Below are 19035 nucleotides of genomic sequence, written 5' to 3'. Positions count from 1 at the left end.
GCTGGATCGTATGGTAGCTCTATTTTCAACTTTTTGAGGAACTTCCATACTGTTTTCCAGAGTGGCTGCACCAGCTTGCATTCCCACCAACAGTGTAAGAGGGTTCCCCTTTCTCCGCATCCCCGCCAACTCCTTTGCTCTTTTAAGTTTTTTTTAAGTTTTTGCTCTTTTAAGTTTTTTTTTCCTGAACAGTTACATTAAACTTCATAACCTCATAACCAGCAGTTATTTAGATTTAATGCACTTTGTGCTGTTTCCTTTGCTTATCACTAATTCTTGTGGTACACAGTATGTAAGTGTGTGTCTTATGTAGTATGTCCTTCCTTTCTTGGGTTCTCTATTCTGACATAAATTTGTATTTGTCTGGAGAATTTCCTTAGGTTTTATGCAGGAGAAGGTTTATCCTTAAGAAGGAGAATGGTATATTTTCTGAGTCATCGACTGCTTGAAAATGCCTTTTTTTTTTTCTCTCTTGTGATAATGTGGCTAGCTGTAGAATTCTAGGAGCTACAATCTTCTTTTCTTAGATCAGCTGGGATCTCGGGCCTGTCTGATTCTATCACTACCGCAGCCATACTTCTTAGTTTTAGTCACAAGTTTATATATCTCACTGAGTATGGGAATTAATTTGCCTCTTGCATTAAGTTATTTAGTGTTGGTTAACTTCTTTTGGGCTGCTCATTTGGCCCATCACTTTTCTTTGGTTGTCAGTGTATGTGTTCTTCATGGCACATTGCAGTTTAGGGAAACAATGACTGTTCATCTGTCCATATGTAGTGTATGGACGCTCAAGCCTTTCATTCATTGGACAGTAATGTTTGCCATTCCAAAACAAGTCTTTAGGCTTGCATGGATCCCTTAGGATTATAGGTATATAGCTGGGATATCTGTTGAGTGTAGGGATGTCATGGTGTCTCGGATCTGGTGTTGAGGGGTCTTGCTATAGTACGTCATGTCCAATGGCTACATCTAATAGCAGGGAGAAGAGAGTTCTGATGGTCAGTCCTAGTGGCAGGGTCTTCTATGCCACATCTTCCCTGGAAGAATGTATTCTGTGTCAGGTCTGGGTACAGTTTTCATGCACAGTCACCCCCAAGCAGCAGCACCTCCAGGGATCTGATCAGAACTGGGTGGCCATTTGCCTCCTTTCATCCCTGAATCACCATCTGGTTATTCTCTTGGCTCTTGGTCAAAAGAACTAATTATACTTCCCCATTTTTTAGAAAATTTATCTTTAGAATAATTATTTTTTCGATGTTACTATTTTTTTTTAGTTTTTGTTATGAAATATGCCATAAATGCCAAAGAATATATATAGTGAATACATATGGTTCCAGGATCAATCATAAAACAAATGGCCATGTACCTACCACCTAACTTAGGAAATAACTTCTCTTCTAAGCAAAACTATTATGTGATTCTGAGCTGATTCTCCTTCTTCCTTTCCTAAGGTCGTGAGTCTGAAGTGGGTAGTATCTATGGCCATGGTCACTCCACAACAGTTTTCTCACACTTTGTTCTGAAAAAAGAGAAAAAAGTGTCCAGAAAAACCCTGAGTTGTTTGCAAAATAGAAGCCCAGATGATTGTGCTTAGTGGTTGGTGTGTCTGTGTAGGTCATCATTGGTTTCTCCTGGAAGGTATTCCCTGGCCCATTGCTAACCCACATGGCACCTTTGTGTGAATAAGAAAAAATCATTTTTGTCATTTGCCAGCAATTCTCTGTAATACCTATATGCACAAAAATCTACAATGATTATGAATGTGAGTAGCACTTCCTAGAGTTTGCAAGTCACAACCATAATTCGTGGTAAATGTAGCCAGTGGCTATAGGGCTCCTTAGGTGGGTGTCATCAGACATTTACTGAATGCCTACTATGTGCCAGGCATTCTTTTAGTTGTTTGGCATTCAAGGCTGAGATAGACAAGATTCTTGCTCTCATGGATCCCCCATGACTGGACTTAGGAGCAAGCTGTGTTTTTGGGTGCACGAGCTGGGAGTCAACTAACAAGCTGGGGTCATTCTTGAGTTGGGTCAGGGCCCTGTGGGGGCCTAGGCTTTAATTTCTTTTATTTAGCATGTTGTCTATGCCACATTAACCCTGAGAGGTTATGTTGTACCAGGGTGATGAGTCCAGTGACCATATGCTCTGGTTTACCCTGAGTACTGGGTGAATTCTCTTGTCCCAAGTGATTATTAATATCACCCCTTCTCTCTCTCTCTCTTTTTTTTTTTAAGATTTATTTAGAGAGAGAGAGTGCACGCACGTGGGGGATGGGCAGAGGGAGAGGGAGAATGAGCCCAATGCAGGACTCGATCCCATGACCCTGAGATCATGACCTAGCCAAAATCAAGAGTCAGATGCTTAACTGACTGAGTCACCCACGTGCCCCCACCCTTTCTCTCTCTTAAAGGTGTCCCAGCTTTGGGCAATAAATTATATGGTCATGTGTATTAGTCAGCTTTTTTGCCATGGTAACAAACACCTTCAGAATGTTAGTGACTTAAAACATCAACTATTTAGGTTTTGCTCATGGATCTGTGGATCAGCTGCAGCTCTGCCCCAGTCTGGGAGTCAGGTTTAAGTTTGTTCCTCATTCTGGACTTTGGGCCTGTGCCACAAGTCTTCCCATTATAGCACCTAAGTTGGAAGACTGAGCTTTATTTAAGATTTCTTCTCATGGCAGAAGGTGGAAGCCCAGAGTCCCCTGGTCAGAGGTGGCATGGGCCATATCTACTCTTATTTTATTGACTAGAGCAAGTCACGTAGACAAAACCAACCCTCTAGGGCTTGGGCTTGATTCTCCTTCCTCGGCATAGGGGGCGCTGTGGTGGGGGAGAGCAAATATTTGGTGAATAACGGTATCATTAGCACATTGCCCTACTAAACCCTACTGCTTCCCAGCGCACCCAGCTCCAGCCTTTGCTGGTGTCTTGTAGCAGTGTCTGTGTCGGGACAGCGCCCAAGTGACTGACAGGACACAGGCGAGGAGTTTTGCCTCCGTTTGGATTACAGAATGTATTAAGGGATTTCACTGTGGTGTGGAGCCTGTTTTGGTTTTAGATTTTATTGGACAAGGTGGGAGTTGATGTTTGCTGTGGCAGCCTGGTTAACTGGGACAGAGTCTCCTCCTTTCTGCATCCCCAGCTCTGCCACCTATCCCAGAAGTTTGCGCTGACAGATTTTCCACTGTCTGTGTGAGCCGTCAGAACCCAGTGGAGCCTGTGTGGCCAGACCATGCCCTCTTCCTACCTCATGTTGGGGCTCCATGAGGTGTGATTTCTGGTGCCCTTTACTTTGCCCCCACTGACTCTCTTTCCTGCCCCCATCCCTACCCTTGCTGCTCTGCACCTGGGAGTTTTAATTTTTATTGTTTCCTTAGTGTCCCTTCATTTGCTTGTGTTCAGTGTTCAGTACTAATTGGCTTTCCTTTAAAACAATTCCAGAAATTCCTCAACGTTACTGGTTCATGGATGGACTGATGGAACCCATCCTTGTTTTCAATTGTTGGATAGTTTGCTGACCCCCTTGCAGTGGGAGCTGAGGAGAGAAAGGTGGCAGATTTGAGCTCACTTGCCCATGTGAAACTCCAGTGCTGTTGAACAGAGATAGAATACTATTTCACCAAAAGGACAAAGATCGATGGGGAGGCATAGAGGAGATACATTAGATCTGTCCTCAGCCCTTGGCAGCTGGCATTCTCTCAAGAGCAATTTTTCATGAAGAAACTGATTTATCATTTCATAAGAATGATCAAAGTACCTTCAGAGTCATGTTGAAAAGCACATGGGTAGTGGGGGGGTCAGCTTGGCTCAGCAGGTGAGTGACTCCCAGTAGGGGCTCACATGCATGCCTCAGCAGAAATACCAGTTGTCTCACATCATGGATCGTTGGCATGATGTGGATAATTGATATTGTGAAAATTAACTTATTCCTAATTATGTCCTTCACAAGAATATGAGTCTATGAAGAAGGTATGGAGTGTGTCTGTCATGTCCCCGCCTTGTACTATTTCCAAAACCTAGCACAGTGCCTGGCACGTAATGGACATTCAGAAAACTTTGGCTGAAGCAATGCAAATATTGATGATGGACTGTAAAGGCAAAACCTGGGAGAATACTTGGAGCTCCTGAGTGTAATGGGGCACAGTAGGGGCAGGTGGGAGTGTCCTTGAAAGAAAGGGGTTTACAACCACCACAGCGCCAGGAATGGGCTCCCGTTGATGCCTCAGCCTCCCTGGCTCCACTGTAGCATGGGGCAGAAGCCTGGAGGAGGTTGGACTTTGTTCTGGGAGTTAGGGGCACAGCCCCTGCGCTAGCGTGGATCCTAGCGGAGGCCACACGGTCCAGGTAACAGATGCCGTGGTTGCGTCGGCATATCCACTCACCCTCACCACTTCGGTGCATGCCTGCTGACCTCCACAGGCCAGCTGCTGCATTTATTTGAATGTGGGATTTTTTGGCCGCTGAAGCTTACTTTGCCCCTTGTGCTGCAGGTGGGAAATGCTCCTTGTGTGGGGTGACTGAGGTGTGACGCTTGCCCAGGAGGTGTCCCGTCCATCTGTGGTAACTGGCTTGGTAAAGCCCCCTTTGCTGGCTGCCTTCCCTGGACCACCTCCCTACTCCCCTGCCTGTGCTTTCTTCACCTTCTAAATAAACCATCTGCCCTTGAATACTTGTCTCAGGGTCTGCTACTGAGGAACCCAAACTGTGATGGTCGGCGCTGGGTCCTGGGCACCTGGCCACTGGCTGGGGGAGTATTCTTGAGGCTTCAGAGGACTTGAGCTTCATTTTGCTTAGACCCTTAAAACTCATATCAAAAAGAGAAAGAAAGCACTCTAGTTTCTCTTGTTTAAGAAAGTTGTGACTTAAACAGTTCCCAAATTCTATTATACAGCTCTCTGAAATGACCGAGTAATTTTTAAGGACCGCTGAAGCTGCTCTGCTCACAAAACCTCAGTGCTTTGTATTGCCGTGGTGTAGGGTCTCAGTTGACTTGGAGGGCGTTCCTGGTCCCCCTGAATATACTCTGTCTCTTGCTAGAGCAGACTGTTCATTGTTTTGAAATATTGCCTGCATGTTCCCTTCTCTGTGCTGTGTCTGAGTCTCACTGTCCCCATGCCGGCATCAGGTGGCCCTGTGGCCAGCTCCTGAGGGATGAAGGGATGAAAGGGTCATTCTGCCCACACTGTGCAATGGATGGGCACAGGAAGAGCCATCGCACTGACCTTTGACCTTTGCTTCTTTGCAGATATCTCGGTGAGCCTGCTGACCCTCATGGTCACTGCCTGTGGCCTCGCGCTTTTTGGCGTGTCTCTCTTCGTGTCTTGGAAACTCTGCTGGGTTCCGTGGCGAGAACGAGGCCTGCTGTCTGGTAGCAAAGACAACAATCGGGAACCTCTTAACTACACGGACACAGAGACCAATGAGCAGGAGAACAGTGAGGGCTTCCTAGACCCTCCCACCCCCTGCCCTGACTCCTCCATGAAGATCAGCCACACCTCCCCTGACATTCCCCTCTCGACCCAGGCCGGGGGCCAGGAGAACTGTGCCCATGGCGTCCGTGTGCAGCGCCAAGTCACAGCGCCAAGCTCGTCGGCCCGGTCAGTAACGCCCCTTTCCTTTCCAAATGCAAGGCAGGGACCACCTCGCTTCCCTCCCTTGCCAGCAGTAGCACTGATGAGCCCCGGGGCCTGTAACCTTTCACACGTCCATTCAGTGTCAGAGACATGGATATGGGAAAACGGGGTGCTTCCTATGCTCCAGTGAGGTTCCTTACCTCTCCTGAGCTCTCTACATAGTTTCCACTTAGTCCATAATAAGAATAGTGACATGTCAAGTTCTAAGAACTTCCTGTGCATTATTTTACTATAGTCCACAACTTTGCGTGAGATGCAAAAGTTATCATTTTCATTTCACACAAGAAGAAACTTAAGTCAAGAGTTTAAGTAAAAAAGTCATATGTTGGTATGCACTCAGGGTTTGAACCGTGATTCATCCAACAGCAGCGCCTGAGCCCTTAACTGCTCTTCCCGCGGCCTGCCTAGTGCTATCGGACTTACGCTCCGTGCTTCTGACCTAGCCGAGCTCTCACACGCAGGCTGTCTTTGTAGTCCACGAAGTGGCTGGAGGCCTTTGTCCATCTTCAGCGTTTGCAAGGCCTAGAGTACCAGGCCTAGGGTCACTGTTTCCGTGGGATGCTGTGTGCTTGAAGCAGTAGAGAAATCATATAGCGCAGTGATTAAAAGCAAGGGCTCTGGGGTCAGGTTCATGGCTTTACTTATGTGTGTGACCCTGGATATATTACTTAGCCTCCATGTTTCCATTTCCTCTTCTGTGAGAGAGGAATAGTGAGAATAGCAACATATGGGTGGTTTTAAGAATGAAGCAGGAACATGCACTTCATGCGCTTTGCACAGGCTGCGCCTGGTAAGCACTCCAAAGCCCGAGCTGCCGTTTTCATTCCAGTATTGCTCTTGTCATGATCATTCTCACTGCGACTGGCTTCTCCCAAAACTCAGATGTGGGCACGGATGTGTCTTTGAGGTTAAACGGCCAATTCTGAATCACTGGATATAAAGATCCACTTTTAATAGGAGATTTCAGGAAGAGAGATAAAGGAAGCAGCTTTTTTTAAATGAAAATATTTGCTCGAGCGATAGCCAGAGGAATAACCTGTGCTGTCATTCGGAAAGTTTGGGGGCATTTTTAAAAAATCTTTTTTATTTGTTCTCTAGAAACAGAAATAAGATTTTACCCTTTTTTATGTTAATCGAGTTTATCCTAGAGACTCTGCACATTCCCATTAAGTGGGATGGAATATGACAGTTTATAATTTAATTTTTCCACAAACCTAGTTTAGCATCATTTCCAATTCTGAATCGAAGAGCTAAACCTAAAATATTCCTCTGTGAGGAAATGGATGGCTGTTTGCCATTTGATTTAGAAGAACTCCTCAGATTTTCTCACTAGGATTTCTCTTTAGATACAGACTTAAATATAACTGGAGCTCTGTTTGATGCTGTCATGGAGTTCATACAGTGGTGCAGACTCGGGATAAAATTCCTTCAGTATTTCAATAACCAGAGTCTTTCAGATGGAGGATCCATTGAAATTGTCTCCTATTCGGTTTTACTCTGCACATTAATTTTTCTGATCCGCGTCCCATCGCTACAAGGTGATAGATAGTACTGTGCTTTCTATTAGATTATGGATCTGAGGACTGTGCCATAATTCTAATGACTTGACAGCAGTCATATCACTCTATCACAATATTTATTTTAGAAAAATGTTTAAGTACTCTACACCTCAAGAAATATATTTCATTTAAAAATAAAAGCTGTGGTAAAAAAATAAAAACTGGTATCTTCACCACTGATTTATGGAAATGGGGTAGAAGGAGAAAAAGACAAAAAGGGGAAAGCAAAGGAATTATCCCTATAAAATGAACTTTACATTTAGATTTATTTTAGTTTTGGAGTCATGTAATTATCTTCTCTTATGGCCAAATCAAGTTTAGTAATATCTGACCATAAGAAAACTATTAAACTCTTTCCAGCTGCATTTGACCTAATACTGATAGTTTGCATCATTATGCATTTAAAACATTCTTATCTAAATTACTACTGACCTAGTGTTATGGGTTATGTCTGAAAATACATATCTATGATTCATGGTCTCACCCTAATGAGTCGTGTATGGTCTTCTAATTCTTGAGGGATTGTGTTATGTTATAAACAAACACAAGCCCTTTTTTACTGACAAAATGGAAGAAATGAATGAAGTTTCCTTCATGTTCCAAAACATTTTTAACATTCTTTTTTAAGTAACATTTGTGATACTGAATTTGGGGCGGGGGGTACTCTGTGCTGAGACGGCTCTCAATAGTCTGCTCTGCTAGTTCTTATTTCTTCCTTTTTTTTCCCTCATGATCTTCCTTACTTCCTCACTGCTGTCTCTTTCTTTCTTACTGCTTCCCTCCTGCAGCCATTGTGACTTGTCCCAAGGGTCCCAGGACACCTTCTTGACCCACAGAACATAAGGCTTAGACTCCCTGTTAAGGGCATCCCTGCTGTCCCTGTGACTCATCGGCATAGCTTCTGTCACAGCATTGATATTGGGAAGCTCACCTTCTCCTGGCCTCTTGAGCTTGAATATGTGCGGCTCCTACCAATGTCTATGGAAGGCCCTAAAGATGGCGTTGTTTTATCTCCTCGGAGGGTTTCTGGTCAGGATGACTTTCTGTTGTTTTCCCAAGATCAAGCATGTTAACATTCTGTTTCTAGTTGGCTCAGTTACTATTAGAACCCTCTAAAGTTCCTGTTCATTCTTTTCAATTTAGATGAAATCCCTTTTGTGTAATATTCTGGGAATATGGATTTTTTTTTCCCAGAATGCTTCAATACCAGAACATTTTAGAGATCTCTATTCCAATTTCTTTTTAAAGATTTTATTTATTTATTTGACAGAGAGAGACACAGCGAGAGAGGGAACACAAGCAGGGGGAGTGGGAGAGGGAGAAGCAGGCTTCCCGAGGAGTAGGGAGCCCAATGCGGGGCTTGATCCCAGGACCCTGGGATCATGACCTGAGCCAAAGGCAGACGCTTAACGACTGAGCCACCCAGGTGCCCCTCTATTCCAATTTTTAAAAAATCCCTGGGTCCTCAAAATAGAAGGAGCCTTGACAGGCCACCTAATGCATTTCCTGATTCACATCCCAAGATGGGACCTAGGTAACACTTTAGTTTTATAAAAATTTCAATTGCCACACTACATCTTTTTATCAGGCCTGTTAGGGCCTGCATGTTATTGCCACAGTCTCCTTCTGTCAGCGCTCTGCCTCAACGCCAAGCAGCACTACCCCGGAGGACATGAACTCACTAGGAAGCTTTACCTGGGAAAGCTCATCCCGTTGCAGCTACACTAGCCTCTCTCTCAGCGCCTTCAGTACCCCTGCCTTTTCCTGCCTGGAGGCCTTCCCACGTGCAGTTCCCTCTGCCTGGAATGCTTTTCCTTTTCCTCTCCAGCTCCTTTGCAGCTTTAATGTCCCACCTAAAGCATCACCTCCTCAGAAAGACCTCCCCGACCACCCTGTCTGAAGTATGTGCCCTTTCCTCGACCCCTTCCCACTCTTCATTCTCTCACACGCTGCCTTGCTTGCATTTCTTCACAGGATTGAACTCTTAACTCAATGATTATTTGTTTGCTTATCACTTGTACCCCCTCTCTAATCTACGAGTTCTGCGAGCTCGGAGACCACATCTGCTTTGTTTCTCCCTGTATATCTAACACCTAGCACAACCCCTGGCATAGAGCAGACTTTTTGCATGAATGACTGACAGAATACATGCATCAGTATCCAGCCACTTGTGTTCTGCTGATCAGAATGGCAAAAGGTCAGAAGTGTAAACTGAGGAAGGGCCTATATGGGATGAGGCTGGTGGAAGGCCTTTTGTCCAAGGACTTACCTTCATTCAGAGCCTTACGTGTAGACTTTTGGCTTTATATCTGAACAAAGCAATCCCTAGAGTCACAGAAATATTCTGACAGAGTTGAAAGAAGATGACAGTCATTGCATTTTTAGATTCGGGTCCCATTGCTGGCCACAACTTTAGTAAGTGGTATGCTAAGATTAAATATTGTAATTACTCTAAAAGTAGCATGATTCTATTAAGCTGTATGTATGTGTGTGTGTGTTGAAAACATTGGTTAGATGTAAACATTTAAACACAACAGTTTTTTGAATTACTCTTAGATATCTCTTCAGGTTTTAATAAACTGATGGCTTCAAAAATGGAAGCTGCTTAGACCTCTCTCAATTCCTATGAGATTCTGAAACTAGATGTAAATGTGCATTTTCTCTACTGGGATTTAATTATTGGAAACTGTTATGTCCTTTGCATTTATATATTTACTCTAGACAGTTGTATTAAGCATCTGCTATGTGCAAAGTTCTATATCGTGTGCTGGTAATAAAGAGATAAAAAAAAAATACAGCCCTGACCTCAAAAGGTGCACAGCCTAGTTGGGGAAATAGATGAGAAGAGCACCAGTTACACACATTGAAGTGCTCAAATTGCTCTCTAGATTAATCTGGCAGGAGTGTCTAAGATGCTTGGGACAGTGTGAAGGCTGGCTATAGGGGCTGATTCAGGCCTGTGATGATGAGGCCTGAGCTCAGTTGGAAGCAATGGAAGTGGAAAGAGGCATGAGTTGTGAGCTACTTTTGAGAAGGTGTTGGTAGACATAAGCTCATCTTAGAAATAGGGAATAAAATATTGGAAGTGACACCAAGATTTCAAACTTGTTTAACTTGGGTGGAAGGTGTGGGAAGAAGCAGGTCATGCATCAGAGTTCCCGACTCCACTTGATCACACACCTCCACTGGCAAAGGTGTGATGCTTACATCTTTCTTATATCATTCATTCTGGAAGCCTCTGAATCCTGTGCTAAGAAAGATCCCCATTTCCTTCTGCCCTGTAGTCAGTTCACTGCATCTGCCCCTGTCTGAGACTTTCCTCTTCTGTGTCTGTCTGTGGCTCAGGACAACCCAACTCTCTCCTCTCTATCACCCGGAGAACTTCCAAGAAGGGAAACAGTCCTATCCCCATTGTTTCCAAACTTCCCTGTCTTGACTTGAACCTAGTAAAGAAACCCATGTGGTTCTGAAATCACAGTTTGCTTCTCTCTTTCCTCTCCTTGAACCCCGAAGCTCTGTCGACACCGGTACCCCAGAACCAGGGAAAGGATAAGCCAAGTGTCACCTCTGAGATGGGGTCACTGAAGTGATGGCGGGTTGCCTGGAATTGCATGGGAGACCCAGAGGTGGAAGGGATGGTGAGAATGATGGGCGTTGGCTCTCCCACAGAGCCTGGATGGAAGATGTAGGCGTATGTGAGGAGAAAGCTGTGGAGGCAGAAGAGTTGAAGATCCTATCCTGCTGGAGAGCTGGGAGCCAAGATGGAAACTTCCTTAATTTCCCTATTGAGGTCTATAGCATCAATTTGGAGGCTGATAATATGAGGCCAAGTTAAGTAGCCAGGCTTGGGGAGAGTACCGTTTCCTCCATGACCATTCCCCAAGTCAGCGGCCTCTCTCTCTGCCTGTGTGGCTCCTTAACATCTGGTCAGTTCTTCTCCTCTTCTGACCTGCTGTGTAGTTAGCGTTTGACTATTCTATCACCCCCTGGCCAGCCAACTCCTTGTAGGCGGTGACTAGGCTTTGCCTCTCTGTGCCTTCCACCCTACCTGACCCCTTGCTTTGCACATTCGTATTTGGTGAATTGTGGTATTGTCCTCTTTCTTAAAATCCAGTGGAAGTAGTTGGCTTTTTAGGTCATGGTTCAGGGACCAAGACTTTGGGGACTCGAAGTGGGATCCTGGAACTCATTAATTCAAATTGAGGAAAGGAGAGGAGGAAAAGCTTTTTGCACCTGGGCTCCTGCCTCTGCTGACCTGAGGCTGCGACTCGGCGAGGCTCAGATTCCTTTCAGGCATTAAAGTGTTTTTGAGTTTGTTGTGGGAAATCTGCTTCACAGATTTTGTTAATCATCTTTGAAATTAGGCTTTCTCCAGGCTCAACCACCAATCTTCCAACTCAGATGTGGGCCAGCCACATCCAGTCTTTCAGCTCTCTTCCACAACAGGAAAATGTCCTCCACCTGCACTAAGGGAGGATGGGAGGTGGGTAAAGCTGAGGATCTCAACCCCAGTGTCCGGCTTCTCTAAGACAGCGTCAGAGTGTGACTTATTTACAGAGGACCCCATCTCTCAGCTTTCCTTTCCACCCCCAGTCTTTGGAAACCATTCCTTCTCCTTCCTTTCATTGCCCACATTAAGTCCCGAGAACACCAAATTCAGGACTTCCCAGACCTGCTCAGAGGACTGCCTGCTTCAGACACAGATCCCTCCTTGTCACGCTCACTCTGTGACCTTAAAATTCCAGACCTTTGCCCTGGGGGCCTCTAGTTTACTGGAGTCAAGGGCCACCTCCGTGGACCATTTTAGAACTACCTCGCCTGGGCTGGCAGGAGCCAGATCAAAACATTCTGTTCCATATCTATCTTCTCTCTTGTTTCAGACTTGCTTTTCCTTCCCACCTCCATGTGAGCAGCCTATGAGAGCGATGGGGTATTGATTTTCCATTTCCTCTCCTTTGTCTTCTTCTCATCCCAGGGGCAGCCTTTCTTGCTCATGTCTCAGCCCAGAGAGCTGCAGAGGTTAGGTAGGGAGGTCGCGAATTACCCTGGCTCCCTGACTGCTCTGAGCTTCCCTTGTCTGCTCGCCCACCCCCCAACTCCAGTAATCCCTGATTTGCTCCTGAAAGGAAATTGAAAGTGATTGAAAGAGATCCCAGGGAGCGAGAACTGTCATGGCCTGTTACAGTCGGCTGTCTGCTTTAAACCACCGCCTTAGAGTGGGATTCAACTTTTTCCCAAATAGTAAGTGGGATTCTGAATGGAGGCAGAAGTGTTGGGAAGGAAACTAGCGATGGAAGACGTTTCGGTGGATAATAGTGTTCCTATCCGTGCTTGATTTTTAAAAAGAATCTTCAGCTCTACTGGAATTTTGAATGGAGGCCTCCTGTGCATTTAGGGTCTTGTTTTGGTCTTTGAAGTAAGAGCTCTTCATGATGCCCTGCCCAGTCCGCTCCCTTGGTCGCCTGGCAAGCCATTGTGGTTAGGAGGAGCAGAACACATGGGACTTATTTCTGTTTAGATTTCCTCTCTAAGAAGATGTACAAGTAAAATGGAATATGTTCCATTGCAAGCAGGCAGATTCATGTGTTTTAAATTTAAAATTTAAATTTACATGGCAGGCCTAGTCCTACAGATAGGGTTAAGACAAAATGTTGCTGTGAGGAGTCTAAAGCCAGTACTCAGAAAACCCAAAGGTAAGTTGTTACACACAGAGAGTCTGCTCGGCAGCCACCTTGGGAGAAAAGTGGTAGCCGAGTGGCAGGTTCTGGGTCTAGCGCAGACACAGGACAGGGGTTCCATCAGACATTGGTCCAAAGAAAGTGCATCTTGTGGCTGTGAGGAAGCACTTTTAGTATTTAAACAGCATCACTACAGGCGCCTGGGTGGCTCAGTCATTAAGCGTCTGCCTTCGGCTCAGGTCATGATCCCAGGGTCCTGGGATCGAGCCCCACATCGGGCTCCCTGCTTGGCAGGAAGCCTGCTTCTCGCTCTCCCACTCCCCCTGCTTGTGTTCCTGCTCTCGCTGTCTCTCTTTCTGTCAAATAAATAAATAAAATCTTTTTAAACAGCATCACTAAACAGTTCTGGAATGGCCTGTTGTAGGCAGGAATTGACACCAGACCCAGGCATGGCCCTTGTTTGAATCTAGCCTGGAGGGAAAAATCAACAGCAGAGGCCAGAACAGATCCCAGCCCCTTATGGCCTCTGCGTAGGGCTGGACGCTGGCTGCTCCGTGCCAATCCCTTCTGCCCAGGGATCCCAGGAGGGTGAGGCTGGAGCTCTGTTCCAGCCCTGCAAAGGGTCAGTGTCTGGACAAGCGAATGGTGGGGCTGTACTCTCACAGGGAGCTGGTTTGAGGTGTTTAACAGCATCCCCTGCTCTCCCCCCACCCCGCCCCGAGAAGTCAGAAAATGCAGAGAGGGCTTAAGATGGTGGATTTCTTTGTACAAAATTAAAATCTGACAACAGAGACTTCGAGACCGCACGGTTTTTGCACATACGGGAATGCATGTGCCCTGGGCGTATCCGCTTGCGGTGGGCCATGTTGGCTGTGACGGGTGCACCTGACAGTTCTGTGGTGGTGTTCCTGTTGTACCGGGGGGGGTGATGAGTGGCCAGGAGCACACTGAGGATGAAGAGGAGTGTTCAGCATAACAGCATCTATACCACAAGGGAGAATAATTTCAAACATGTTTGGGGGGTCTGTTAATCCATTTGACACCTTTGTTTCATAAAGTAGTCTCAAGAAAGGAAAAGAAGACAAACTCAGATGTTTACTCTGCCTCTCCAGCTATTTATCAGTCCCCTCAGAGACAGCCTGGTTGTTCCCTTTCACCTACTGGTGGAGAGCGGCTACTTTAATTAGGGTTATTGAGAGATAACAGAAAATACAATGACTCTGAACTCTGGGCTGAAAACAAACACAAATAACATTAAAAACAACCTTGCGTGTAATGACTACTTCTCTCAGTTCATGAGGACTCACACAGATAAGGCAGGTTTCAAAGAGAATTCCAGGGAAACCACTAACCCAACCCAAGAAGCTTATAGGGTGAAGAGTAGATTCTGCCAGCAAATATTTAATTTGCAAATATCAGTATTCAACCTTCTCTGAATCCCTATACACATTTATAGCAGCTTACCTTTAATTTTTATACTCTTAGTGTTTATGACAGAAATAAAGCCCTTCCCCCCGATCACATGGTATGACGGAAACGCTGTCATGGAGCTGCCATCTGCACGTCAGAGCCAGCAGTCCACTGGAAGCGGACGCATCCTGTCACACGCATTCTCACGAGAGCAAAAGCTGTGTTCTTATGATGAAATGCTTTGATTTGAACCAGCAAGTACTTACTTACTAATAAAGTTATAAGCCGGTGACAGGAAATTCTATGTGATTTAGAGACAGATGTCTCCCTAAGACAACACGTAGCTAACTGTTTCAATTTCAGGATGACATTATATGTAAAGGTGAACAATTTTATTTTTAAAGCAGTTTGTACAAACCTTTACATTCTGCCGGTTGAAAAAGCTTCTTTAATGGCATATTAGTTTCGAAAGTGCATTAAACCTTTAAAGCTCCAAGGTCACGTGTTAGTAGGTTCGTTTCCTGATGGCCTCAGTTTTGAGCTTCAAGCCTTGGAGAGCAGCTTACTCACATTGATGGGCATTTTGAATTTAGACCCCCCCCAAAAAAAACCCCCCACAGATCTAAGTTTTTAACAGTACCTACATCCCGGGCACAAGTTTCTGAAAGACCCGTGGCTAATGAGGTTGTAACTTTGTTCTCTCTTGCTCTTCACTCAAGGCATAATTCAATCCGAAGACAACTCAACCTGTCAAACCCGGACTTCAATATCCAGCAGCTTCAAAAACAGGAACAGTTGACTGGAATTGGTCGAATTAAACCAGAGTTATATAAGCAGCGGTCACTGGATAATGATGATGGGACAAGGGGTAATAGCAAAGCCTGTGGGAAACTGAATTTCATTTTAAAATATGACTGTGACTTAGAGCAGCTCATAGTGAAGATTCACAAAGCTGTCAATTTGCCTGCCAAGGACTTTTCTGGGACTTCAGATCCTTATGTCAAGATCTATTTGCTTCCTGATCGGAAAACCAAACACCAGACTAAAGTTCACAGAAAGACCCTGAACCCTGTGTTTGATGAAGTGTTTTTGTTTCCAGTACCCTACAATGACCTTGCAGCCCGGAAGCTTCACTTCTCTGTGTATGACTTTGACAGGTTCTCTCGCCATGACCTAATTGGCCAAGTGGTGGTGGATCACTTCTTAGACTTGGCTGATTTCCCCAGGGAGTGCATCCTTTGGAAGGATATCGAATATGTCACCAACGTAAGTCCAGCATTTCTCCATTCTGGGGGCGGCTTCTTGGTCCACCTGTAAACAGATTACTTACACCTTATTTTTTTGCAGGGACGAAGTATAAAATTCACTTCAGTGTCCGGATAGCTTTTGTTTCAGAACCTTCTTGTACCTTCCCAGAAACAGGTCTTTAACAATATTCATTTTAAAAGTTCCCAGAATTATTCATGAAAACAGTATGAAAGCATAACAGTCTCTCTTTTCTGCTTTCTAATTCTTACCTCTTCCCTAATTGGCAGGAGATATTATCTGCCCTCCTTACCACATTTTCTGTAGAGCTTTCTTAGGTTATTTGTGCTAAATGGATCCTGGCATCCTATTAACTGTAATCTGCAGCTACGAGACCATTGCCAGACTCTCTGAGAGCATTAAGTCCTTGACCGTGTCCCCAGGTCAGCTCAGCTACATTTCCCATGATCAGATCTTCCTCTTTAATCCCAGAAGTGACAATGGTTGCGAAGAGTTGGCACCACATTTTTAAGCAAAGAATCAAAATGACAAGGAGTCCGGTTTGAAAAGATCTGCAGATATTGGCAGCGCTAATCTATGGAAGGTCACATCCAATTTAGAGCTCAGGAGAGAGGGCAGAAGTGCTATGTAGCGACACCACATGCCCATGTTTACATTTTAAATGAGATTGCAGTGGTGATATTATTACTCCATTTCTGTCCTTTTCCCCGTCCTGCAGATGTGTATTGGCACTCCTGAAAGACAAGGAAGATGGACCCTCTTAGGTAACTCTGATATTTTAAAGCCACTTGTTTCTTTCTTCCGTCCAGATTCCTGCAGGCAGCTCTGCTCGCACGTCTCCTAGAATACGAGCCCTTCTGAGGCCAGCACAATTTTCATTCTCTGCCTTGGCATCCAAAGGCACCAAGCACCATAATCCTTCCTCAGCTCAAATGATGACCCAGCTTGAGTTTGGAGTCCAGCAAGGGAAAGGCTCTCATTCTGTTCAGGAAGAGAACACACAAAATCTCTGCCCAATGACCAAATCCCCACACTAGTACTTTCTCGCTCTTGGCCACCTTTGTGAACTGGGGACTCACCCACACTTTGGCTCTTCCAAGAGGCACCTTCTCTCGTGCCAGGTGTGTCCTGCTACTCCGATAAGCAAAGTGTAGCGTGGAGTTTGGCTGGCCTGTATCATAATGATGAGGAAAGGAAAGAAAGAACTGGAGAAGGTGTGGGGAACAGCAGTTGATGAAACTAAGGTGATTTGGGAGATTGGAGAAGGAACAGATCTCTTCAATCTTGACAAGGTTGATATCTGTAAATCCAAAAATGGATGGTGGGGGAAGTAAAGACTGTATCCCAAATCCCAATTGCCAGAATCAGGAGGTAGCAAAGTGGACAGGCTGCTTACACTAAGATACGAAGGGGCTCAAGGAGGAACTCTTTGATTGGAGCGTTTACCGAGTCGCCCGGGGAGTGAGTGGAGGTACTGCGGGCCAACAGGGATGCTCCATGGCAGGGGTTGGTCGCACAATCTGGGGTGATATCTATTTATATTTTTTAACAAATGGATTCCACAGAGTAGCTGGAATGATTATCAGAAAGCTCCACAGAGATCCTGCTCTGAGTGGACTTCTAGAGACTTCATGGGCAGAGCAACACTGAGTACCCAGTAGCTGATAAAAATCTGGATAAGGCTGGTCCCTGGTGGAAACATCTAGAACAGTTTCTCCTGGGATGAGAGTATAGAATGGCAGCCTGCAGAGACCTCCTGGCCCTGAGATCACTGCCATTTTAGCACTCCCCAGGGAGTAAGAGTGCCCGTGTCTATTGTTGGAGAATCCTGGATTTCCACTGATTTGAGGAGACTGTAAAATTATTTATGAAGGAGGAAAACTGATACGGCTAGAGGCTTCAAAACGCTCAGCTCTTTCCTCAGGCCAATAACAAATATTCTGAGCATTGATCTAGGCCTTTGGATGACCAGCAAGAGAGGGCAGGTTTTGAGAATGGAATTCTAGATTATTTCATAATCTGCCATATAGTTGTTTTTTATTGAAGTATAGTTGACATACAATATTACATTAGTTTCAGGTGTACTGCCATGTAGTTTTTAAAATTCCATTTTAAAAATTATTATTTGAGGCTGTTTTGATTGTGACTTTGTGTAGAGACTGAGCGTGAAGGTCTGAGGCTTGCCAAGTTTCTGGTTTTGTAATATAGCATGTAGGGGGCTCCTGGGTGGCATAGTGGGTTAAGCATCTGACTTGGTTTCGGCTCAGGTCGTGGTCTCAGGAATGTGAGATCGAGCCCTGCTTCAGGCTCCATGCTCAGTGCAGAGTCTGCTTTGGATACTCTCTCCCTCTCTCTCTGCCCCTCCCACTTGTGCTCTCTTTCTCTCTAAAGTAAATAAATAAATCTTTATAATATAGCATGTATATAATGTGCACATATAGATTCATGAGGGAATAATTAAATGAACAGGCATGAACCCACTGTTCATCTGAAGAATAGAACAGAACCAGTACTTTTGCTGACCCTTGGGTTGTCTTCCCTCCTCCCATTCCCTCTCAGTCCACTCCTGCCAAGTGGAAAAACACTATCCTGAATTTTATTTATATTGTGATATATTTGTAAGACAATACATTGTTTGGTTTTGTCTGCTTCTGCTTTTCACAGCTCTTCTTTGGCTTCTTTTTTTCAGCCCACTTTATGACATTTAACAAAAGAGATCAGTAGATCTCTTCATCTATTATTCTGTTGCATTATAGATGACGAATTAGCTTTTTTATATTGCTGATATTTAGGTGGTTATTTGTTTTTAACAATTCTGAATAATACTCTAGAGAACATGTTTGTGCACATCTCCTAGTTCACATATGCAATAATTCCTCTAGGGTATATCCCTGATACAGGTAAGATGCACACATGTTCAACTTTTCTAGGCCTCCCGGACTTCCTTTCCACGGCAACTGTCCAGATTGATCCTCCCACTGGTGAGGTACGACAGTTCCTCGTGCTCCACATTTTCACCAACTCTTACAGTTGCCAGTGTTTACTATGTGTGCATGTACATGCCTGTGACATGGTAAGTAATTTGTATTTCCTTGGTTGTCAAGGTTGACCATCTTTGGATATGCTTATTGGTCATCCACATTTCCTTTCTTGCATAATGCTTGTTCAGCACTTTTTCCTCTTTTCTTTTCCTTATTGATTCACATATGTTCTTTGTATAGGCTGGATGCAAATCCTTTGTTGGCGATGTGTTTTAACAAACATCATCTCTCAATTTATGACTGTCTTTTTCCTCACTTGATGATATCTTTTGATCAGTACAGGTTCTTACGTGTAATGTAGTAAAACATAACAATGTTTTCCTTCACAACTTCGTGCTTTTGTGTCTTTTTTAAGAAATCCTTCCTTACTCTATGTCATAAAGATATTTCCCCTATATTTTCCTTTAGAAGTTTTAAAGTTTAGACTTTCCTTCTTTTTTTTT

The 19035-nt window shown here is 44.6% G+C and overlaps 1 protein-coding gene across 2 annotated transcripts in view; it reads left to right on the top strand.

Annotated features, from left to right (window-relative positions):
* LOC102742826 (synaptotagmin-9) overlaps nucleotides 1–19035 on the top strand; it is a 94084-nt gene that overhangs the window by 48064 nt on the left and 26985 nt on the right. For both annotated transcript variants that reach the window (XM_081798666.1, XM_081798665.1), the window contains exons 2-4: nucleotides 5251–5602; nucleotides 15005–15551; nucleotides 16270–16315. In XM_081798666.1, the coding sequence (XP_081654792.1) occupies nucleotides 5251–5602; nucleotides 15005–15551; nucleotides 16270–16315 (945 nt within the window). The remainder of the gene's footprint in view (nucleotides 1–5250; nucleotides 5603–15004; nucleotides 15552–16269; nucleotides 16316–19035) is intronic.

The sequence above is a fragment of the Leptonychotes weddellii genome, chromosome 11 (assembly GCF_054177405.1).
Source record: "Leptonychotes weddellii isolate Sample4059 chromosome 11, ASM5417740v2, whole genome shotgun sequence".
NCBI classification, from domain to species: Eukaryota; Metazoa; Chordata; class Mammalia; order Carnivora; family Phocidae; genus Leptonychotes; species Leptonychotes weddellii.
Note: the sequence above shows the minus strand (reverse complement) of the source record. Positions and strands in the feature narration are given on the sequence as shown.